Source organism: Gossypium arboreum, chromosome 8 (assembly GCF_025698485.1).
Source record: "Gossypium arboreum isolate Shixiya-1 chromosome 8, ASM2569848v2, whole genome shotgun sequence".
Taxonomy (NCBI): domain Eukaryota; kingdom Viridiplantae; phylum Streptophyta; class Magnoliopsida; order Malvales; family Malvaceae; genus Gossypium; species Gossypium arboreum.
The window spans coordinates 11,319,818-11,343,075 of record NC_069077.1 but is presented as its reverse complement, the minus strand read 5'-3'; the positions used below and the strand labels follow the sequence as shown (position 1 = coordinate 11,343,075).

Genomic DNA, 23,258 nt, shown 5'->3' with positions numbered 1-23,258 from the left:
GTAAGAATTTAGAAGAATTTGTGAAATGGTGAAATTAGTGAATTAAAAGAATTTATTAGGTCAAATGGGTCAAAAATGAGGTATCGAGACCTCAAAGTTGAAAATCGAGCTATAAATATTTTTATAAATATTTATGGAGTGTCATTGAGTTAGTATTAAAGTTTAGTTAGAAAATTTTAACGTTTGGATGGCTAATTAATTAAAAGGACTAAATTGAAAATAGCGCAAAATTTGTTAAATTGTGAGTAAATAGCTTAAGTATTTAAAAGATGGATTTAAAGAGCAATTAGACCCAAAGGTTAATGGCTGGACGGTTTGGGTATGAAATAAGCAAGAAAACAATGTGAACAAGGGCAAAATTGGAAATAGCATAAAAGTTAATAGTTAAATAGTGATGTAATTGAAAAATCTAGACATTTCTTCATATTTTCTCAGCTAAAACGCCATAGAAGGTCTGGAGAAAGCTGGTTTTCATATTTTACACCATGTGAGTTTAATTCTTACTTTTCTTGATAATTTTATGTTTTTATGACTTTTACAATTAGGTCCACTTGTAGAATTCATTAGTTTTTGATTTTATGGGTGAAATTTGAAGTTACCCTGGATGGATAAGGGAATTTTATGATGAATTATTATGAAATTTAAGTTCTAATTTTATATTAAGGTGGTTTTATTAAGTGATTTTGATAGGAAATGATATTTAGGACCTAATTGTGAAAAAGTTGTGAATTGAAGGTTTCTGTTGAAATTAAGAATATAAAAGGTTTTGAAATAGTTTATAATGATAAAGTAAAGTGTTAATTGAGAAAAATTAGTTCAATTGATGGGTGAATTGAGAAGGGACTAAATTGTGAAAATTGTAAATTTTGGGGTAAAAGTGCAATTTCGAAATTTGAACGGCATAAATTGTGAAGTGAAATAGAATTGAAATGGATGCTAATGAAGGAATGATTTTATAATTATAGATCAAGAAAACGAATCGAATCGTGGAAAGGAGAAAATTCAAGAATAGTCCACAATTTCTCGACTTTTACAAATTAGTCCAGTAAGTTCATATGGCAAAGTTCAATGTTTTGATATGAAAATATTATGATTGTTAAAGTATTTTATTGTTGATGAATACTATCAATTTGCATTAACTAATGAATAATGTGTAACTAAAAGTACAAATTAGTAGGAATAATGGATTTGAGTGCTTCTATTCTGTGACCCTGATGAGTTGACGAAACATATGTGACAAGTGTGCCCGTTTAAGACCATAGCTGGGCTATGGCATCGGTGCAATGTGATAATGTGGCTCCGTATAAGACCATAGTGGGCTATGGCATCGGTATAATGTGATAATGTGATTAGTATAAGACCATGTCAGGATATGGCTTCGGTATGATATGTGAACCGTGTAAGACCATGGCAAGGCTATGGCTTCGTGTGTGATGCGTATCAATGTGAAAGTCCATGGTTTACTATGGCAATGTGATAATGAAGCACTCAATTCCCTTATTGTTCCCTAATTTGACAATGAAGTAAATAACAAATGGGCTTAAGGGAGTTAAATTGTGAGTTGCCATATGGAAATTATTCCAATGAGTTATTAATGAAATTGTGATTTGGAGGATGAAATAGTTAAACTAATAGATATATGATTGTGTACGATATTTGATATGATTTGTGTTTATATGCCTATGAGCTTACTAAGCTTCAATAAGCTTACTTGTGTGTGTTTAATATTTTTATGTAGATTGACTTGAAGTGAAGTGGGTAGATCGGATCAACACAACAGGGCACACTATTCAGATTAATTCGGTAGTTTTTGTTTTATGTTTAAAGATTTATATGGCATGTATAGAGTTTGAATGAATTGAAGTAAAGATGTTATAAACTAGTTAACAATATTTGTACTAAAACAGTTTTCGTAAGTAGCAGTAGTTTGACTTTGAAAAATCACTAAAAATAGTAGAAATGGAATTAAATAATGAATAAATTATGGAATCGAATCTTGATGAGTCTATTTTCATATGGAAGAAGCAAAACAGGTATATGAGCTATATTTTATGAGATGTTTAAATTTTTGTGAAACAAGGCCAGAGCGATTTCTGGATCCCCTGTTCTGACTTTGGAAATTCACCATAAATTTTACAAAGATAATTAGAAGTCATAATTTATATTTAAAGATTCCTTATTGAGTCTAGTTTTATTAGAGACAAACGGCATAGTCATTGAAGCTCTGTACAAAGAGATATCTGATTCGTAATACACAAAGGTCAGAGTAGTCAAACCCTGAAATAGGGGAGATTTTAAATAATAAACTGTACTAATTGGCTTGACCAAAAATTCTAGAAAAAAATTGGTAAGTAGATATATGAGTATAAATTCATAGAAAATTTACGGATTTGGATTTCGAGTTTTATAACTCGAGATATGAATTATTTAGCAACTATGACACAGTTGGACAGCTTGTCTGAAAAGTATTATATAAATTATCTAAATTTGGTTAAGTGCTCAAATAAGTTTAGTAGTGCCTTGTGCTCGACTCCGGCAACGGTCTCGGGTAAGGGGCGTTACAATTATTTTCTTTTCTCTTTCAATTACGTGGGAATTTTATCCATTTCATTTCAATTTCTTTGTTTTTTCTAAATTTGTTCGATTGCTTTTAGCCATTCTGTTTTTTTATTTGTTTTGCAATTAAGTTTTCATTATTCTTGATTTTGGCCCTAAAATTTATTTTGACTACATTTTGGTCTTCCTTGAAGCTGTGTGTTTTGGAGGGTGGGGATTACTTCCCTTTTGGTCCCTCCTTGTTATTCGCACATTCAAATTGGTCCATTTTCTTTTATTTATTTCTGATTTGCCCCAGAATTTTGCTTTAAGGTTTGATTTAATCCTTTTTTATTTTCACTATTTTATTATCAAATTAACTAATTTAATATATTATTGCTATTATTTTTATGTTTCTATTTATATTTATTTTACTATTCTAATACTATTATTATTTATCTAATTTTTATTTATCTATTTGTATTTCTACTATTATTATATTTCTATTTATTATATTTTTATTTCTATTTATATACTAATATTATTTTCATTATTATTTTTCTTATATATGTTTTTCACTCTTGTTATTAACATTCTATTTATTTATCTATTTTTTTACTTTTTTGTTATTATCTATTTTAACTTTTTATATAACGCTCATTTCAAATTTTTATACATTATTTACTTTAATATTTTCATATATTATATATTTCAAATTTTTTTACACTATATATTTTGAATTGTTTATATATTATTTTTAAAGAGTTTTATATATTATTTATCTTGAATGGATACTAATTTTTTAAAATTATTTTATATACTTTAGATCGCTTTTATAATCATCCTCATTTTAAAAAACCTCTCAAAATAAGGAAATATTTTGTGTTTATAAATTCGAGAAATCGTGCCCTACCGTGCTTGGTTTCGATTTTTCGTTCAACCGAATAACTGAATATCCTTTTGAAATTTCGTCCATGTTTTCTTAAATTAAAATGAGGCAATATTTTGTGTTTGGAAATTCGAGAGCGTGCTGGGTTTCGATTTACCGTTTGACCAGATAATCAAATATCCTTTTGAAATTTCAAATGCATGAGTTTTCAAAATTATAAGATGATTTTGTATCGAAGGTTTGAAATGTTGTGTCCTATCGTGCTGGATATGATATTTTATTCCTTCTAAGCGAGAGAATCTCAATATCTAATTCAAGTTATCCAAACGTTTTAAAGGAATTGTATTTTAAAATATTTTTCAAATTTTCAATATTAGGACGTTAATTGATCAATACGGTACCAATTTTGGGCGTTGCGAGGGTGCTAATCCTTCCTCATGCGTAACTGACTCCCGAATCCGTTTTCTAGTTTTTTGTAGACTAAAAACGTTGTTTTAATAAACCGAAATGCTTTATTAAAATGATCGATCACAAGGTGACCCGATCACACGTAAACAAAAAGTATTGGTGGCGACTCCATTTTCGTTTTAAAGTCGATCCCCGTTTTTCAAAATAAAAAATGGTTTCGACAGCTTGGCGACTCCACTGGGGACAAATAAGAGAGTCAAGCCATAAAATTGATTATCTTGTGTCCTTTTGTCAAAAATTGAAAATTTGATTTGAAAAATCGTGATTCTTTTGTTGCATTTGTTTGTGATTTCCATGATTGTTGTTATTTGAGTCTTGTAGGATATTCTTGCATTACATTGCATGACCGTTATGGTCACACCCTTTAAGTGGGAGTGGGAAGCTATGCCTTCGTGAGGTTTTCATCTCCGCATGGGCTAGTGGATTACTTCTGGGATACATCCGTACCTATGTCTTCGTGAGATTTTCATCTCCGCATAGCCATAGGGAAATGTATTCCCCTGAACTGAACTCGATCCATATGAGCTTATAATGGGTAAGGATCGAGGAATCTGCTGGTTCAAGTACCCTTTCTCTAGAACTGAGCCACATATAGTGAACCTTAAGGGTCCACCTTAGGTAGAACTGTGCCCAAATTTAGTGGTCACCTGAATAGGTACTTTATTTGTTATTTATTTCTTCTGTACTAACGAGTTTTGTTTTTGTTTTGTCTATGACTGCATTGCATTACATCATCTTAGAAAGAAGGTGTTGATTCATATTTGATTGCTAAATAGAACAGTTTGTCATGAGAAAACAGATTTCTTGATAAAGTGGATTATAATACGGTTGTCTGAATATGGTCCAAGTAAACACAACGAAAGAAGGTTGATAGTTCGCAGAGGAAAACAAGACTTTGCCGAGGATTTAAGCCAATAAAGATTGTTTAAGAGCCGTTGCATCCTGACTTTCTTAAAGGAGCTAACCAACATCGCGAGGATAAGTGAGTGATAAATCGTCGCCCGGATTAAGAAAAAGGAGCTAGTTGGGACATCTATTGGAAGCTTGCGAGATTTGACTTTTACAAAGAAAGGAAATCGGTGTCTTCGCCTGGAACATAAGGGCAAGGTTGTACATGTAATCCGTTTTATGTAAAGGAATTTGTTTTCTAGAAAAGTTGTTTCGCATCGAATCGATACCAGGTGTGTACCGAAACTCAGAAAAATTAGATTCGACAAAAGTTGAAAAACCTTACTAATGATGCTACACGGGTGTGTGGTCACCCGTGTGGGCCCACACGGGCATGTCACATGGACGTGTGAGCCCACATAGGCATCTGAGCCCATTAAATTTAAATAAATTGAAATATTTCATAGGGTTACACATGTCATTCTAATCGACTGTGGGCCTACCATAGGGTCGGTAAAGGCTAACTAAACCCTAAAACTATGTGATCTATTAGACTAAAATATAGTTCTAAGAATGTCTATGTTATGAATATTTGTTATCTATTTATATAAGCATGTTAAGCATGATCTATTTGTTAATTCTATGTGTATGCTCTGTAACTGTTTATGGTGGGATTGATATATGAGGAGGAAGTATTCCGTACGATGTTAATCGCCTATATTCTGGCAGCTTGACTGCATATTTTCTGATATATGTGTCTTCATGGCACAACATGGTGTGTAAGGATGGGTGGGTGTTTTTAACCCCATATGGTGTGATGGGATGGTCGAAGATGGTGTGTAGAGGATGGGGGTAGGAACCTGTATATCTGAATTTGATTCTGTAAACTGATATCTAAATTTGAATCTGTATCTATTTCTATCTGCGATTATAATTCTGTATGTTTTCATGCTTAATATTGCTGGGTTACACACTGAGTTTAGGTAAACTCACGTCTGTTTGCTAGGTCTGTCAAGTAATCCACAGTCTTAGGCGGACAGGTGCTACAGGGACTCAGCGGTGACCACATATTCGTAAAACTGCTTAAATTATTTATGGTTTATCTATGATTTGGTAATTATTTTGAGAGTTGTAATTTTTGGGGACTCTCTGGGCTGTTTGATTTTTAACTGGTTATTTCTGATTTAATTGTTTTGGTAAAACGTTTTATTAAAAATAACGGTTTTATGCAGACAATGATTTTCCTAAAAACACGACTACGTTTTCTAACATAAGTGATTAAAGCTCCTGATGTAATAAGTAATTGGCAAATAAACTGTTGAAATAATGTTTTCTATATTAAGCACGAAGGAATGTGGGTTTTATAAATGATTAGTTAATTAAATCAACTTGTTTTCAAAATCTTTCCATGTGACATCACCAAATTCGGCCATAACGTCTAGGCCGGGTTTGGGGTGTTACAATGAGAATCTCGAACAACATAAATATCAATACCGTTAGGATATGAATAGCAAGACGATAGTAAAAACAGTCACATGGAATGCTCATGGAAAAATTATACAAACAACATTATGAAAATAATAGCAACAACGAACATGGGCATCGTCAATGTGGACAACATCTAAGTACAGAGATATCTTTAAGATTGTTAGCAAATATTTCACCAAATTAACGAATAAAAATATGAGTTGAATAACTTGAGGCATGTTAGACATTGTTCTTAAAGATATTTCATCCTGTAGTATATCTCCCCGAATTCAACAAGCTCATTCGTTATAAAACGAGAGTAGGAATCAACAATAAATCACAACATAAAAATACTCACCAATCTCAAAAGAATAGAGAGGACGAGCGAGAGGAGAAGGATAAAGTTTTTAAGGAGTGTATATTATGAAAGTGAACCAAGATACTTCAACTCGCTAAAAATCACAAAGGTAAGTTGAGTAAAAAGTGGATTTGACTTAGTCAAAAATAGTTTTAAAATGGTTCCACAAATTTAGACTTGGCTAAATATGGTTTCAATCAATTAAACTATTTTTAGCTTGGCTAAATATAAGTGTTACTGGTTAAATAATTTACTTTTCTTGGACTCTCAAAAATTCAGTAAAAAAGTACAGAAACAAAAGGGTTCAGACACTGCAAATACATTTATTCACACTACACTAGCCTTTTGAGGCCAATTCTCATGTGCACGAGTTCACCCTCTCAACTTGTTTCTTACTAACCCAATGAAGTATAATAGTTTATAATTGATGATCTTAAGGTTATTCTTAAAGAATGTTGGATTTGATTCTTTTGGAATATCTCAATATTTCTAATAGAATCTTTTATTTTTGCAATATTTTAAGTATCAAAATAGTTAATATATTTTAATTATGTTAAAATTTTGAATAATATTAATTTATATTAATATATGAAGCAATAATATATTATTTAATAAATTAAGAAAATAAATATTTGTGACCCATGTTACATTAAAAACTAGTTATCCTAGCTAAAGAAGCCTTGGCTTAATCACAAGGTTGAGGCTCTAGAACTTCGAGATCCTAAGTTTGAGTCCCATGGTGCATAAGTTCTAGTCTAGGTTTTTATTTTAGTTTAAATATTATCATGTGTGGGTTTATCTAGATTCATTTCATGTGTGGGTTTATCTAGATTCATTCTTATCTAACTTAGAACATTATTCCAAATATCAGTTTGATCCGACATTATAATAGTTAATTATGGTGATAATTGTTGGAATTTGTACTATTTGTACTTCTATTCGTGATTATACCTGTAATTTATTTATATATACAAAAGTTATCTCAAAATCTAGAAAATACTAAAAATTTCTTTATATATTTGAAAATTTATAATTTTAAATCCATTGATCATATCTATCATATCAAAAGTTATTTTAGGAAAATAAATAGCCACTTGATAAGTCTAAATTATATAGACTTTTCTAATACATTTTTACTTAGAATTCATGCAAATCCTGAGCATTTGGATAGCTAATTATGTAATTTTGGTTCATATTGAGACATTGGGCATAATTTAAGCAAAGTTTGTAATTTTACATAATTAGGTGTTAATTTTACGTAATTTCATTGAATTATGCTACATGATAATTTCTTTGTTAAATTGTTGCAGTATGGACTATTAAATTACTCAATGTTGGGAACAATTGAAGAAACATATAAGTGAGATGATTACCCAATACTTTCGACGGCAAATAATATGAATTAGGCTTAGAAATATTGCTTTGGCCCAGCTTGAAGATGGTTTTTGGAGAGAATTAAAATTCTTTTCAATTGGGTTGCCAAAACCGTCCAACAAGGGGAAAGAAGCCCAAATTCTACAAGACATCAAGAGTAACCCAAATTAAGTTTGGAATAATTAAAATGAAGGTCCTTGGATGTATGAAAAATCACAAATCAACCCCTAACTAATACCTTGATTGTCGTCCTACCCCTTGCATGATTCATGCATGAAATCAAGCATGAATCAAGCAACCACTCAACCTTTATCCTACAATTGATGGCTGGCCAAATAAGAGAGAAATCCAAGGGATATGCAAGCTATTTTTAGCAAATTCCCAATCCTCCTTTCAAGTACAAATAACATCCATCATCCTTCAATCCCATTCATTCCACACATCCCTCAACTCACAGTATTCTCTCATCTTTCTCTACTCTTTTCCACACCTAAGCTCTCCATTTTTCCCTTTCCTTAGCAGGCATTTCCTTGAGAAAAATCTCTCCTGGTCGGCCACATTGAGGAGCAATTTGCGAAGGAGCAACCGCAAGAATTGGAGGAAGCCACCACAATCAATCTGTGGGGAATTTTCAAACTCATCAAAGAGTTTCTTTTTCCTTTATCTTTTTACTAGTTCTTAGTTGTTCAAACATGATTGCAAATTGTTTAAATATTTTTCCATTAATAATGATGACTCAAATTTGTTTTAGCTAGAATAATTGCAATGACTTGATTAAATTCATTCTATTCATGTTTATGTTGTTTTGTGTCTCAGTTGTTCATGCTTCCAATTAAAATCATTCATGTTATTCATGCATTAAAACATGTTTAGATGCATTAGAATTAGTTGCTTAATCCTAATCAGATGGTGCTAATGGACGCGATAAATGGAAGGTGCATGCTTAAATTATATCCTAATCAGAATAAATTAAAGGTTCATAATAATCTAAGAGAACTTATTATCTTGCATAACTTTAGGGTTTATGTGACTAAATTGTTTCAAACCTAATCCGTCCTTGTTACTTCACATAAAATCTAAGAAATCCTTATTTAAATATGGACATAAAAATATACGTGTTTTTCTAAGTATAGGACTTCAAAAGAACTTATATGAGATTCCAAGTTAATAAATGATCGAGTTGCTATGGATTTTTTTTCGGAACATTGTTAAACATGACGAAGAATGAATTGTGTCAAGTGTTGTAGTTGTTCTAGTTCATTCATGTTATTATTGCAAAAACTTGTGAAATTGTTTCTAAAACCATTTCATTACATTATATTTTATCATATAGGGTAAATTGCATTTAGTTAATTAATTTTAATATCTATCACCCCAAATTATTGTGTTTTATTTGCCAACTTGTAAATTCTTAATTTTACAATTTTTTTTATTAACAAATACAGTCCCTGTGGAGACGATAACTCTTTTACTTACTTAGTACTTGATAACAACTGTTTACACTTGCACATTTCATCGCGAACCACTATGATAGTTCTTAAATCTTCTTATAACATTTTTTTGTTCAAAAGAAAGGTTTCATTGATTGCAAATTCATAACAAAGAAAAGAATTCCTAGGATCCAGAAACAATGAAAGCCCTTTAGAAAATACAACCAACAAAATGGTATGAACGCTTGACTGAAAGTCAAGTCATACCGAAAAATAGCAAACTACACTTGAGACATACCTCTATGACTATAAGAAAATAGCAAAGCAAAAGTCATGCTAGACCACCAACGAACATGAATCGTCAAAACATAGGCAAACAACATTCAAAGCAACCAAGCCACCTTGAATTGTAGAGTCCCTTTCCAAGTCCTTTCTCTAGTGGCGATGGAAACGTCATTGTTGACCTGAAACAAAAAATGTGTAGATGCTAAGAACAAATCAACCAAAAACAAGTCAAAGATGACTGAAGAAAACGAAACACAAAGGATCCGAGAAACACAAGTATCTATGACTTGAGAAAATCTCCCCAAGGGAAGATCCAAGGGAAAACCTTGGTCAACATTATTTTGCTAGTAAAGGAGGAGAAACAATGGTGAGGGTAAAAAGAAGGTTAAAGGGAAATGTAGGAAAGCAATAGTAGAAGGAGATAATTTTAAAGATTAATGAATTACTTCACCCTACAAAATTTATTGTCATATGCCACTTAATGTTATATAAACTAAGCATATTAGTCTAAGTTGTAGATTTAACCCTTCTACGTTAATTTGGTCATTTTGATATTCTATACTTTTAAATTTTGAAATTTCAATTTTGACCCAAATGATAACTTTTCAAATTCATTAAGTTTAATTATTTTATTTCCAAAATTTTATGCAACAAACATATTATTATATGTGTAATTTCAAGTCAGCTTGTTACTTTCACATAATACTAAAAAAATCATGTCATTATAGTTAATGGATTTAATGGTTACTGTTTGGATCACAACTAAATTTTTGAAATTTGAAAAGTATATGGATTAAAAATAGTTAATTTGGATAATAGAGACTAAATCTACAACTTACTTATAGTACAAGGCTAACAATAGAATTTGACCTAATGATTTAACTACTACCATTTGAATTAAGATTAAAAATTCGACAAATATGGGTGGCACATTGCAATTACATGTTTGAGCATTAAAATGCTTCATTTAGTAGGCAAATTCAGTCGCCTTATATTCGCAGACTTAAGATATTGTGTTAATACATGATTTTATTAGCAATTCAAGTGGTGGCGTACTGAAGTAAAAACATGCTTCACTTACAGAAGAAAAGAAAAGAATAAAAGTAATGTTGTGAAGAGAAGCAAAGTATAAAGAAAACACCTTTTTCATGGTTTGAATTCAACTGTAATGCTCATGATGAGAGTTTGGTGGTTGGTTCCCAGTGATAACAACTCCCAAATTCCAGACATCCTACCTTAAATTACAAAACAAGATACCTTACTAGCTTCAGTCTTTCAACACCCTCCCTTGCCGCCTTTCCAAGTTTACTTTTCACTGTTTCAACTGAAAAGAGTATTGTTCTTACCTTATTATTCTCTCTTACAAGCTGTACAAGCTTGTAATTACCATAAGATTGTTCGAATAAAGCTGTAAGACAGTCTTTTTCGGGACACTATAATACGTAAGATTTGAATTGCACGCCCTAAATAATTACAATATTCCATTGTAATTACCATTTAAGTATCATCAAGTTTGCTTGCACCAACAATCATGATTTTTGTGGAGATTCTTGTATTAGAAATTAGATTAGATTATATTTTTTATTTAAAAATAGGTAAAATAATTTTTATATGTAAGATCAAATATCAAATTTATATTTATTTCTACTATTAAAAATTAGTTCTTGTACGTCGGTTTGAGGTACACGTGGCACATCACATGTCACTTTTTGGTTATTCCATCAACTATGCCAGGTTTTAACTATATAAATGGATAAAATTTTTAACAAAATAGATCAATTTGCTCTCTCTTTTTTTTTTTTTTTTACTCTTTGATCTAATTATAGAGACTAATTTATTTATTTTTAAATGGGGAAAAATATAATTTATCTCCTAATAGATATGTTTCTATCATACTTTTACTTCATGTTTGTTATGTTCTCATCTGTTAGCCAAAACTAGCAAGCAAAATAAAAAAACATGTTCATTTTTTCATTTTTCTTTAAATATTAAAATTACATTTGAACTTCGTAATGTCATATCTAAACTTTAATTTTTTATAATTTTATATATAAAATTTTGATTTAATTTAAAATGTACAAATCCTAACAACATTATCACAATTTTACATTTATATATTACATACATAAATAATTATTTAATCTAATATCAAATAAATTAATGTAATTATTTATTTAAATATATACAATTAAATCAAACTTAAAATTTTATATATAATTAGATAAAAAATTATATAACAAATCACACTTTATACTAATGTGTATGAGTAAATTTTATATTTATTCTTTAAATTTTATTTCTTAATTGCCAAATAATTCTCCAAATATATTGTTCTGGCCATAAAGTTAGGGATGATTTACTAATTTTTTTTGTGAAAGGGATTTAGAAAATTCAATTTAAAATTATTGAATGATATATCAAAATTAATGCAACACTATAGAGATTTCTTATTTATAATTACCCTACCTAGTAAGTTGCTACAGTATTGGGATTGTAGAAAAATATTGTTATTTACTTAGGGTCTTTGTATGTAATTGGATCTACATTTCAGTAAGATCCAACATTTTGTTGGTTTAATCGCATCTCAAGTCGTGGTTGGATCACTATTATAATATCATACAGCTTCAACAATTTCGAAATCTTTTTATACAATTATTATTACTATTTATAATTCCAAAATTTGATTTATTCAGCCTATTCAAGTGCATTTCAACTCACATTTTTTTATAGTAATAATAATAATATTAATTAAGTTAAAACTCAATTCATATAAATATTTAAAATTATTATATATTTCATTTTAATTAAAAATATTTAAGATTAAAATTCAACCAAAATTAAATTAAAAATAAAAAAATTATTTTTCAATCTCTCTCATCCCATCTTCATCTCCTCCGCAAAGAAATTTCTACAAATTTTTTATATAAACTCTAGTCCAAATTTCTCACATTAAAGCAAACCCTCATTTTCAATATTAAAATAAACTCTCATCTTCCCTGCTATTAAAATAAACACATTTTCAATATTAAGAGCTCAAAATATGGAAAAGGAAAGCAATTATAGAAAAGAAAGCCATCATTTTTATGGGTTTTATTTTTAATTTAATTTAACTTTTACTTAAAGTCTATTTGCACAACACGAGTATTGAATTAAAGTGTAATTATTAGAATATTAATTAGACTCTCTTGTAATTAAAAGATTTGTAATTTTTTTTTATGTGTGTTTGATAATACTAATCATAATTACACAATTATATAATTTATATTTTAAGCAAGTAACAAAAATTAAAATAAAATCTTTATATGTATTATGTTAATCTAAAAAATAGTATACAATTATTAATAATCCATATAAAATTTTATTTTGTTCTAGTGCATATTTGTTAGGTTTTTCCTTCTTTAATATTTAACATATGCTCTTTATCATCATCTGTTGATCCTTGACTAAATTCATCATCATCTAGATTTTAAATCTACATCATTAAAATTATCAAGATTTCTTTCTTCCATGTACTCTACAAAGTATCGATCATCTCAATTCCACCTAAGTTATGAAATATGCAATGTTGTAGTTCAATTCAACCTTTTTTTTATGTTATACTAAGGTCGTGTTATTTATATGAGAAGTATTTTTTAAAAACAACAAATGTATTCTCAACCACATTTCAAAACCTTTAATGTTTCAAATTAAAAATCCCGCGAGCTGTTTATGGTGTTTGTGTCTGGCACTATTCTCTCAAATAGTACCATACCCCACAATATGATGAATGAAAATCTCTTCTATTTGCATAATTAGCATTGACCTTGTAATATTTAGACTCACAATCTGAATAATTTATAACTTTAATTATAAAAATTTATATAAATTTAATTTGGAGAAAGACTTATGTTATGTTATATTCTTTTTATAATATGTAAATTAATTAGAAATAATATAAAAATCATAATATATAACCTTTATAAAAAGTTTTATAAATTGTGTAAAACTTTCATAATACTTGTCATAAATAATATTTTTTGTCATAACTTTAAAAAGTTATTTTTTATAAATAAAATATGATAGAAAAAATTATAATTTTTTTTATGAATAAGTATATTATTTTTATAATATATAGCTTATATATGTAAATGAGTTATGTCCAAACTTGATCATAACTTTTATAAATAAATACATTATAAGTTATGCCCATACTTAGTCATAACTTTTATAAATAAATATATTACAACACTTTTATAATATGCAATTTATTTTTATAATAAATTTTTCTTAGAATTTTTTAGAATTTAAATAATATATTTTTATAACTTTATAAAATACGTAAATTATTTTTATAATATGATTTTTTAAAATTTATAATATAAGTTTATCATAACTACCTCAAACATTCATACGTATTCCGCTTATAATATAATTTTTATAATTTGTATAAGAATTATTTTTAAAATTAGATTTGGGTGTCATTGGGTTTCTCCGATTATACCTAGTTCGATGGGATCCACCAATTATAATAGTTACCTAAACATGCCACCCTTACGTAGTTACAAGCAATTATGCTCAAATCCAATTATTAGATGACTTTTCAAACACTACTTTAATATTAAATTTAAATCTTTCATTTAATTAAATATGTCACTCGTCATAATTTGATTTATTCAAAGGGTTTTAACAAGAGTTAACGGTTGGTAACTAAAGTGGTAAAAAATAAATCTTTAGGTATCTACTTTGACAAAAAAAAACACTTTATTACCTAAATGGGAAAAGTTACAGAGTTTTAAGTACCTATTTTTCATATAAGTCGTTTGAATTTTATCAACCATCCAAATCGACCATTTGTGGTAGTAGTATTAATAATTTTAATAATTTATATTAAATTATGACACATTCACAATATGACTGCAAAAAAAAGTATGTATAAAACTAATGAGATTTTGGTTGAAATTTTTATTATCTTGTGATGTCGACTCAACTAAAATCTTAATAATTATATTCATATTTTTATGTATTATATATTATGTTGATATTCTTTTCTTTTTCTTTTTCTTTTACTTTATTTAATACTTTCTCTGGCATTTAATTTTTGGCATGATGACTTTTTTGGCCATACAACTTTACAAAGAAGTCATTTTAGCTCTCTTATTAATTTTTCTCCTTTTTTAGCCATTGAAACTTGATTTTTTTTATCAAATCACCTCTAAAATAGATGGAAAAGGTAACATTTATTAACTTTGCTAATGTGACATATACGTGGATTGCCACGTAGATGATACATCAACATTTAACTTTTTAAAGAGTTTATTGTAACAGCCCATTTTTAGTGAAATCGAAAAGTGGTTTTGGACCACAAATTCGAGGTCAAAAAATTTATTTTATGGTCTATAGCATGATAGCATTATCGTATAAAAATTTAGTTAAGAAATTTTATTGTTTACATGCTCAATTTGATAAAAAAAGACTAAATCGCGTAAAGTGCAAAAGTTGAGTTCTAATAGCTAAATGTATTAAATAGCTATAGAACTTAAAAGTGGAGGTCCTTATATGGTAAATAGCCCATTAATAAGTTAGTGGAAGATATTGGTTTGACATTATTGAAATTTGGTTGAAATTAAAAGGTTAATTAAGTAAATTAGTTAATAATGATATAATAACTAAAACAAATTAAAAGTTATCATCTTTATTTTGTTTCTTCACCTGAAACTTCAAAGAGAAGAACCCATTTTTGGAGACCTAGGTTCGCCAAGCTTTTATTGTCTAATTAGGTACGATTTTTGTTCTGTTTTTAATAATTTCTATGCTTCTGAGATTGTTGTAGCTTAATCTAGCTAGCCCGGGACTAATTTGCAAAATTGTTAAAGTATTAGGGTTTTTCCATTGATAAGCATGGTTGAATTTTGTTGTTTTATGATAGAAAATGAATGGCTTTTGTTGGATAAACAATTGTTGTTAAGGAATTTTTAGTGAAATTTTCAAATAGGGATTAAATTGAAAAATGTGATAAATTCATGGTTAAATTTATAAATTTGTGAAATATGTGGGCTTCTATAAACATGTATTTAGTTAGGCTAGGCTTAGGTAGGGGTAAAATTGAATTATTTTCATTTTACGAGCCTAAAGACTAAATTGCAAAGAATTAAAAGTACAGGAGCAAAATGGTAATTTTGTCAAAATTACATGTTGGACTAAATTGAATGTGAAATTTATTAAATTGGGTTAAATTTATCCATATAGATCCTGTTAGACCTCGTGCAGAGTTAGATCGAGGCAAAGAGAAAATCTCAAATTAGTTGCCTCCGTATCTACGTACCCTCATCGAGGTAAGTTCGTGTAATTAAATTGTACATTTATATGTTTTAAATTGAATTATATGTTTTTGAATTGTGTAATTGCCATGGATGAATACAGATCGCATATCCGACGACGTACGACAATTACCGAGTCCTGTTAGAACCTTAAGAATTCGTAGGATACAAATAACATGTCATTAGGGTTACTGATTCTCAGCTTGAGAGAGCTTACTGATATTCAGCTCACATGAGCTTACCGTTATTCAGCTTGGAAGAGCTTACCATTTACAGCTCATAAGAGCATACCGATTCATAGCTTATATGAGCATATATGTATAGGAATTGACGGATTACAGTTCAGTACACTTTGTGTCTGCTACCAAAGTATCCAACGATATTCTAAATTGTTCAACGGGCACAGTTCTATTACGCGAATATATGAGTTCGATATGAACTACTACAGGTATTTACATGAAGTACATGGAAATGATGTTACATGATATATTGATATATGAAATGTATGATACATGTATATGAAATTTGAATAATGGTTGAGTTCATCTATGTGTATTGGATATTATATGTGCTTTACATGGCTAACATGTTGGTGAATATGTGTTTAGGCTTTTGGCCAAATTAAGTTGGGATATGCTATGTTTACTTATCTAAATTGTGATTAAATGGTAAGTTAAATTCTAAGTTATACGAACTTACTAAGCTTAAATGCTTACTCTATGTTATTTTCTGTGTTTTATAGTGATTCGGAAGCTCATTCGGGTTGGAAGCTTGTCAGAGTTATACCACACTATCCATCGGCTCTTTTGGTACTTTCAGTTGTTTAATTTCGGTTATAATAAAATGTATAGGTTATTTTAGCTAATGTTGGCCTATGTGTGATATTGTGGTTGTGGCCATATGCTTTGGCTTGTGTTCTGGTATATTTTGCTATATATATAAATGCTCCGTAACTCTATTTCGGCGATGAATACAGATTAGGGGTGTTACATTTATAGTATAAATACAATACAATTACAAATATATGTCCAATCAACTACAAAGTAGAACTAAATTAATATAAAGCACAAATAAACTAAAAATCGAAATAATTTATACCAAAATCAATCTATCGAACTAAAACTCACACAAAATAAACTTCAAAACTCAAATAATTACACATGACGATACTTGAATGTAACTATTCAAATACTTACCTTTTACAACTATTGCTATAAGTGAATAACATAAATAATTTTTTTATGAACACCAATATCTACTTTCAATTTCTTTTTACCAAAAAATTAAAATTTCAATTATTTATCATAAATAAAATTTCAAATATATAAATTTAAAAATCCTAATCTAAAATATTTTCAATTTTAATTTCAGTTAAAACTGATTAAGTTTGAATTTGAATTTAAATTAAAAAAAAAAAACAATTCAACGCACTAAAACGCATTGCAATCGTAACTTGGCATCGTAAATAGTAGTAGTAATTTTATAATTTCCCTCTCCAAATGATAATGATGATTATACCCCTCCAATAGTTCAACCAAACCCTTATAAACCCCACAAATTCCCCATTCTTGAAAATGACAACCAGTCTTCTACCTTTATACGGAGCTTTTCCTTTCTTTCTCCTCCTCCTCTACCTCCACTGCCGCCGCCGCCACCACAAATCTAAACCCTAATCCTAAAATCCTATCTTGTATTGTTCCAAATGTCACACCTTGACAACATTCCATCCACTCCTGGCAAACACAAACCCGACAAAGCTTTCCGTTTCCACTCCTCCGCCGCATCTTCCTCTCTTTCCAAACTAACCCTTTATTCCACCCTTTTCCTTTCCATCCTCCTTATCTTCCTCCTCCTACTTTCCTCCCCTTCTTCCCCACCATCGCCGCGCCGCCACCTCTCTACTGGGTCCCACCACACCCCGCTCTCTCTTTCCCACAAACTAATCCGCAAATCGGCCCGTCCTCGCTCTACTACCGGTCACACCGTCCTTGTGACCGGCGCCGCCGGTTTTGTCGGAACCCATGTCTCCCTCTCTCTTAAACGCCGTGGAGACGGTGTTCTTGGCCTTGACAACTTTAACCATTACTATGATCCAACCCTGAAAAGGGCTCGCCAGAAGATCCTCGAAAAAGCTGGGGTTTTTATAGTCGAAGGCGACATCAACGACAAGGGTCTTCTCCAACAACTGTTCGATGCCGTTTTGTTTACTCACGTAATGCATTTAGCAGCCCAGGCCGGTGTTCGTTACGCTATGCAAAACCCAGGATCTTATGTTCATAGTAACATTGCTGGATTTGTGAACTTACTGGAAGTGTCGAAATCGGCCAACCCTCAACCGGCGATTATCTGGGCATCTTCAAGTTCGGTCTACGGCTTGAATTCTAGAGTGCCATTTTCAGAGAAAGATAGAACTGATCAACCTGCTAGTTTATATGCTGCTACAAAGAAAGCCGGTGAGGAAATTGCGCATACATATAATCATATTTATGGACTTTCAATAACTGGATTGCGATTTTTCACGGTTTATGGTCCTTGGGGTCGGCCCGATATGGCATATTTCTTTTTCACTAAAGATATAATGAAAGGTAAAACGATCACTGTATACGAATCACCAGATAAGGGTAGTGTGGCTAGGGATTTTACCTATATTGATGATATAGTGAAAGGGTGTTTGGGAGCATTGGATACGGCAAAGAAGAGTACAGGGAGTGGGGGAAAGAAGAGAGGGCCTGCACAATTGAGGATTTTTAATTTGGGGAATACTTCGCCTGTACCTGTGAGTAGGCTGGTTAGTATATTGGAGAAGATTTTAAAGGTGAAGGCTAAGAAGAAAGTAGTGCCACTGCCAAGAAATGGGGATGTGGAGTTCACACACGCCAATATTACCTTGGCAATGACGGAGCTCGGTTACAAGCCAACGACTGATTTGGAGGCAGGGTTGAAGAAGTTTGTGAGATGGTACCTCAGTTTTTATTCGGGGTCAAAGAAGAAGAGTTCTTGGTGAAACTTTCTCGATCTTTTTTTTTTATATTTATTATTTCTCTCATTTTAGTTCATATTGATTACTTCTCTATTGTGTTCATTTTGTGGTTTATTGAGCATTTACTTCATTGTATGCTTGATATAATCATGCAAGAGGGGTACTGTTCTGCTTTGCCTGTAGGGTGGGCATCTCTTCCCAACTCGTAGTGATGGGAAGCTAGCAGCATTTTAGTTTTTATTCCACATGTTGCTTCCTTTTCTCTTGGAAGCTTCTTTTAGCAGTTTTAAGCATTGTACAGTTCATGACTGATGGATCGAAAAGATGTTCTGATTGCTGGTTCATTTTGTTTTCTTAACCATACAGTTATTTCAATAAAATTGCAACCGCTGCAATGTGCTTTTAAATGATATTTGTCTATCGAATTCCCCTGGTTTTGCCTGCCAGTTTTGGTTGGAAGAGCTTGAAGATGTATGATGTCTTAATTTGTTTGTTTTGGCTGTATTATTTACTTGGCCTTTGGAATGGTTATGTTGTCTCAAATCCTTATTCAAGCTACAAGGAAGAGAGATGAAGCATTAATGGAAGCTTCGAAGTTAAAATATTCCATGGCTGAACTTGAGAAGAAGCTTAACAAGCTTGATGTATATTGTCACAATTTAAAGTCTGGTCTAGATGAATGTAACAGAAACTCTCCTTATAGAATGGGTCAAACACATAAATATTCATCAAGTGAAGAAACAAGATGGAGTTATTGGAGCTTATGAGAAAGTGATTCAACAGTTCTTGGCTTCTGTATCTGAATCCAGGTCTTCAACCAGGCTTTTAAGTAGATCACTCACCGTGCAATTAAGGCACATGGGTAGCAAAGTTTATGAGAGAATATCTGTGCTTTTATAGCCTTATGATATGAAGATTTCTCACTCGAAAAACCCCAGAAGCCTTCTCCTTTACCTCGAAGCTTTGAACAAAGCCTTCTTTGAAGATTTTGAATCAACCAGTTTCAAAAGAACGCGGTGAACCAAATATTGAAACCCCATTGATCGTTGTGAAGCTAATTACAAGTCATTCAATGAATTACAAGGTCTAGCATGGGAGGAAGTTCTGAATAAGGGAACAAGGCATTTCAGTGAGGAGTTCAGCCAGTTTTGTGACAGGAAAATGAATGAAATTGTGGCTATGTTGGGTTGGAACGGAGCTTGGCCTGAACCATTGCTACAAGCCTTTTTCGGTGCCTCAAAGAGTCTGTGCTTGGTTCACCTTTTGGCCAACTCGGTGCACCCTGGTTTACCAATCTTCAGGGTGGATAAGGGGGCAAGGTTTGATTCCGTATACATGGAGGACATGGATGGTGAAAGAGCCAAGAAATTGGTTCCAAGCATGGTACGGATCTTGATCACACCAGGGTTCTATGTCTATGGCAATGTAGTCAAGTGCAAAGTCATTTGCAGGTACTCCAACAATGTGGATAGTAGTTTAATTGATAAGGGTTTAACCTCATCATTTCCTTAAGTGTTTAAATTTATCTAGGTACTGATTAGAACTCAAAAGTGAAACTCTGATTACTTTTGCACTTTGTAATATTTTGGTGCTAGTTTAAATGTGCAAATTGGGTATTTATCAAGACATATCTTTGGGGTTTTGGGGGTATAGATGATGTATATTTTTCCCCACACAAATAAAAGAAGGGGGGGGGGGGGGGTATTGGATTAAAGTAAAGTTTCTTGTTTATCATTGTTTTTATGTAATTTAAATTTTTTTGCCAATCTGGAAATGTGGATAAACTTATCACATGTTGATTGGATGCTTACCTTGTGAAGGATTTTTGGATCTTCTAATGTTTTTTGGGTTATTATATGAGCAATTTGGTTGCCAAATTCCCTTCTCTCCGTGCACTAGTGTAGTAGTGTTGGTTACAACTTAATTTTCTTAGTGTTGGTTACAACTTAATTTTCTCAGTATATTAATTTAAGGGTTAGATTACTATTAGGGTTTAAATTTGGTGATTTTTTTTATATTGGAGTTGAATTTTTTTGGTCTAAATTAGATCTTAAATTAGGTAATTGTTCTTATATTAAGGTTTGGACTATTAATTATTCCGAAGTTGATTTTTTTTTGTTTAAGTTACTCTCAATAATTACAAAATTAGAGTGTGAATTTGACAATTGTTTTTACATTGAAACTAGAACTCTGACACTTATTATAATATTAGAGCATAAACTTGAGAAATATTTCTATATTAAGACTTGAATTTTAGAGTTTTGAAGGACCAAATTAAAAAATAATAATAAGCCTACTGCGACTTCAGACATGTTTTGTTGTTTTACTCTCTGGCTTTGAGCCTGCTGAGACTTTGGGTCTGTCCATTGCAGTTTTAATTTATATATCTCAATGGGATGGACCTCTGCCATCTTGGTTACACCTTATTTCTATAAATAAAAAAATAAAAAAGCAATAGCAAAGGATTTATGTTGAAAAATTCTTAGAATCGATTCTTAATGTAATGGTTAGAATTTTAGTTTTGTACTTTACACAATTTTTTTGTTTTAAATTTGTCTAAGTTAAGTTAATTTAAGTTAACTTAATTTAAGTCTCGAAAAGTAAAAATCTTCTCAGAAATAACTCAAGAGTGAAGAAGCAACAAAAAAGCTTGGAAAGCTACAAGAAAGCATCACACATCAAATATTTGAGTAAACACTCTTAAATATATTTTTATCCCATTAACATTAATTATCTTGTCAACTACTAGGCTACTAAGGTTTTAAGAAGATGGGCTTCTCAATGTGTTCCATGAATCAAACCAGTTCAAATGGGTCAAATGAGATCTATTTAATTAGTTAACCTCTATGAGACGTTCTGTGTGCATCCGTCACATACTTTGATTCACAACTTGTGACACTAGACCCCTCCTAGTCTTACTCCTTTGACCGTAAAAGAATACAATAGGATTTTTTTTTATACATTCATCATCTTTATTTTATGGCCTATGTTTAAGGTTCGTAGTTGCACTTTTCAACAATATGTAAACATTAAGAGATAATTGTGTTCAACTTTTTAGAATTGAGACCAAATTAACAAAACATGTAAGATGTTAAGGGCTAAATTTATTATTATATTAATTAAAAGAAAACCGTATTAAAATTTCGCTTCATAGTGAAATGATTAAATTTAAAAAAAAAGTTACATGACCAAAGCAGCAACAACATAAAACTTAAATGAATAGTTTACTCAAAATAATTTTACTTTGATGGAAAGTAATATCTAATTAAAATCCTCTTAAATATCCAATCGCTATTTCTTGCAACTACCTACTAATATATTTCAAAATTTTAATTGACGAAGAAAAAAGAGTAGTTATCAGTCCGTGACTTGGCATGAATCGTGACAGGTGATGATAAGAAAGGCGAGCGAGAGTTATGCATGAAGATTATGGAAGGATTAATATATAATTAGATACTTTGACAATTTATATATATATATATATATATGTAGTATTCAATTTTTTTTAAATTTAACTGATACCTAAATTTAAAAATGGTAAAGTTAAATTGATACTTTTTATTAGTACTAGCACCAATAATAAAAAATTAAAAATTTAAAAACATGCAAAACACCTTTAAAAATTATATAAGAAAAGTGTAAGGATTTTATGTTGCAATTTTCTTCTCCATTAATACTTTTTTTTTTGGTTTGCCACAAGTATTTTTTAGTGTGAATACATTAGGAATTTAAAAATGTAAAATAAAAAAAATATAAAATACAGCATAAAAAGGATTATAATACAAAAGGCCTCTTAATTTTTAAAATATTACATTTGTGCCTCTAACTTTTTTAACCTTTCCAATCTAGTCCTTACAACCCTTTCCATTACTGTCGCCTACCATCATTGTTGGCCATACCCATACATTACCACAATACCATCCCATCGGCCATGCATTACCCTACCACCAGCCACCCCACTATGCTCACATCACCCTCACTTTTAACCCCATTCAATTGTCTTCAAAAGGGTCTCTCCTTAGTTACTCATACGCTCGAACATCTCATTCACTGACCCTCTCTCAACTCCACTCATCCTTACCATTGTCATCTCCATTCTCCGTGAAACCTATTAAGTGAAAGGGGAGAAAATTATTTGAATCATTCATCTATTGGTTGATATATCTTTTGCTGCAACAGTATTCTTATTTTTATAATAGATAGGTAGTAACTAACTAGTATTCTTAATATAAAGATTAATACTAATTACCAATAACTAATCCTTAAGTACTAGGAGTTTTGGTAACAA

The 23,258-nt window shown here is 30.6% G+C and overlaps 1 protein-coding gene and 1 pseudogene across 1 annotated transcript; both read left to right on the top strand.

Annotated features, from left to right (window-relative positions):
• The first annotated feature begins 17,462 nt into the window (after positions 1–17,462).
• Positions 17,463–19,380, top strand: LOC108470031 (UDP-glucuronate 4-epimerase 5-like). Its single transcript, XM_017771210.2, has one exon. It carries the CDS (start codon positions 17,693–17,695, stop codon positions 18,992–18,994), a length of 1,302 nt encoding a protein of 433 aa, XP_017626699.1. The 5' UTR covers positions 17,463–17,692; the 3' UTR covers positions 18,995–19,380.
• Positions 19,381–19,501: 121 nt separating this feature from the next.
• LOC108470032 (IRK-interacting protein-like) lies at positions 19,502–20,594 on the top strand (annotated as a pseudogene).
• Positions 20,595–23,258: the final 2,664 nt, after the last annotated feature.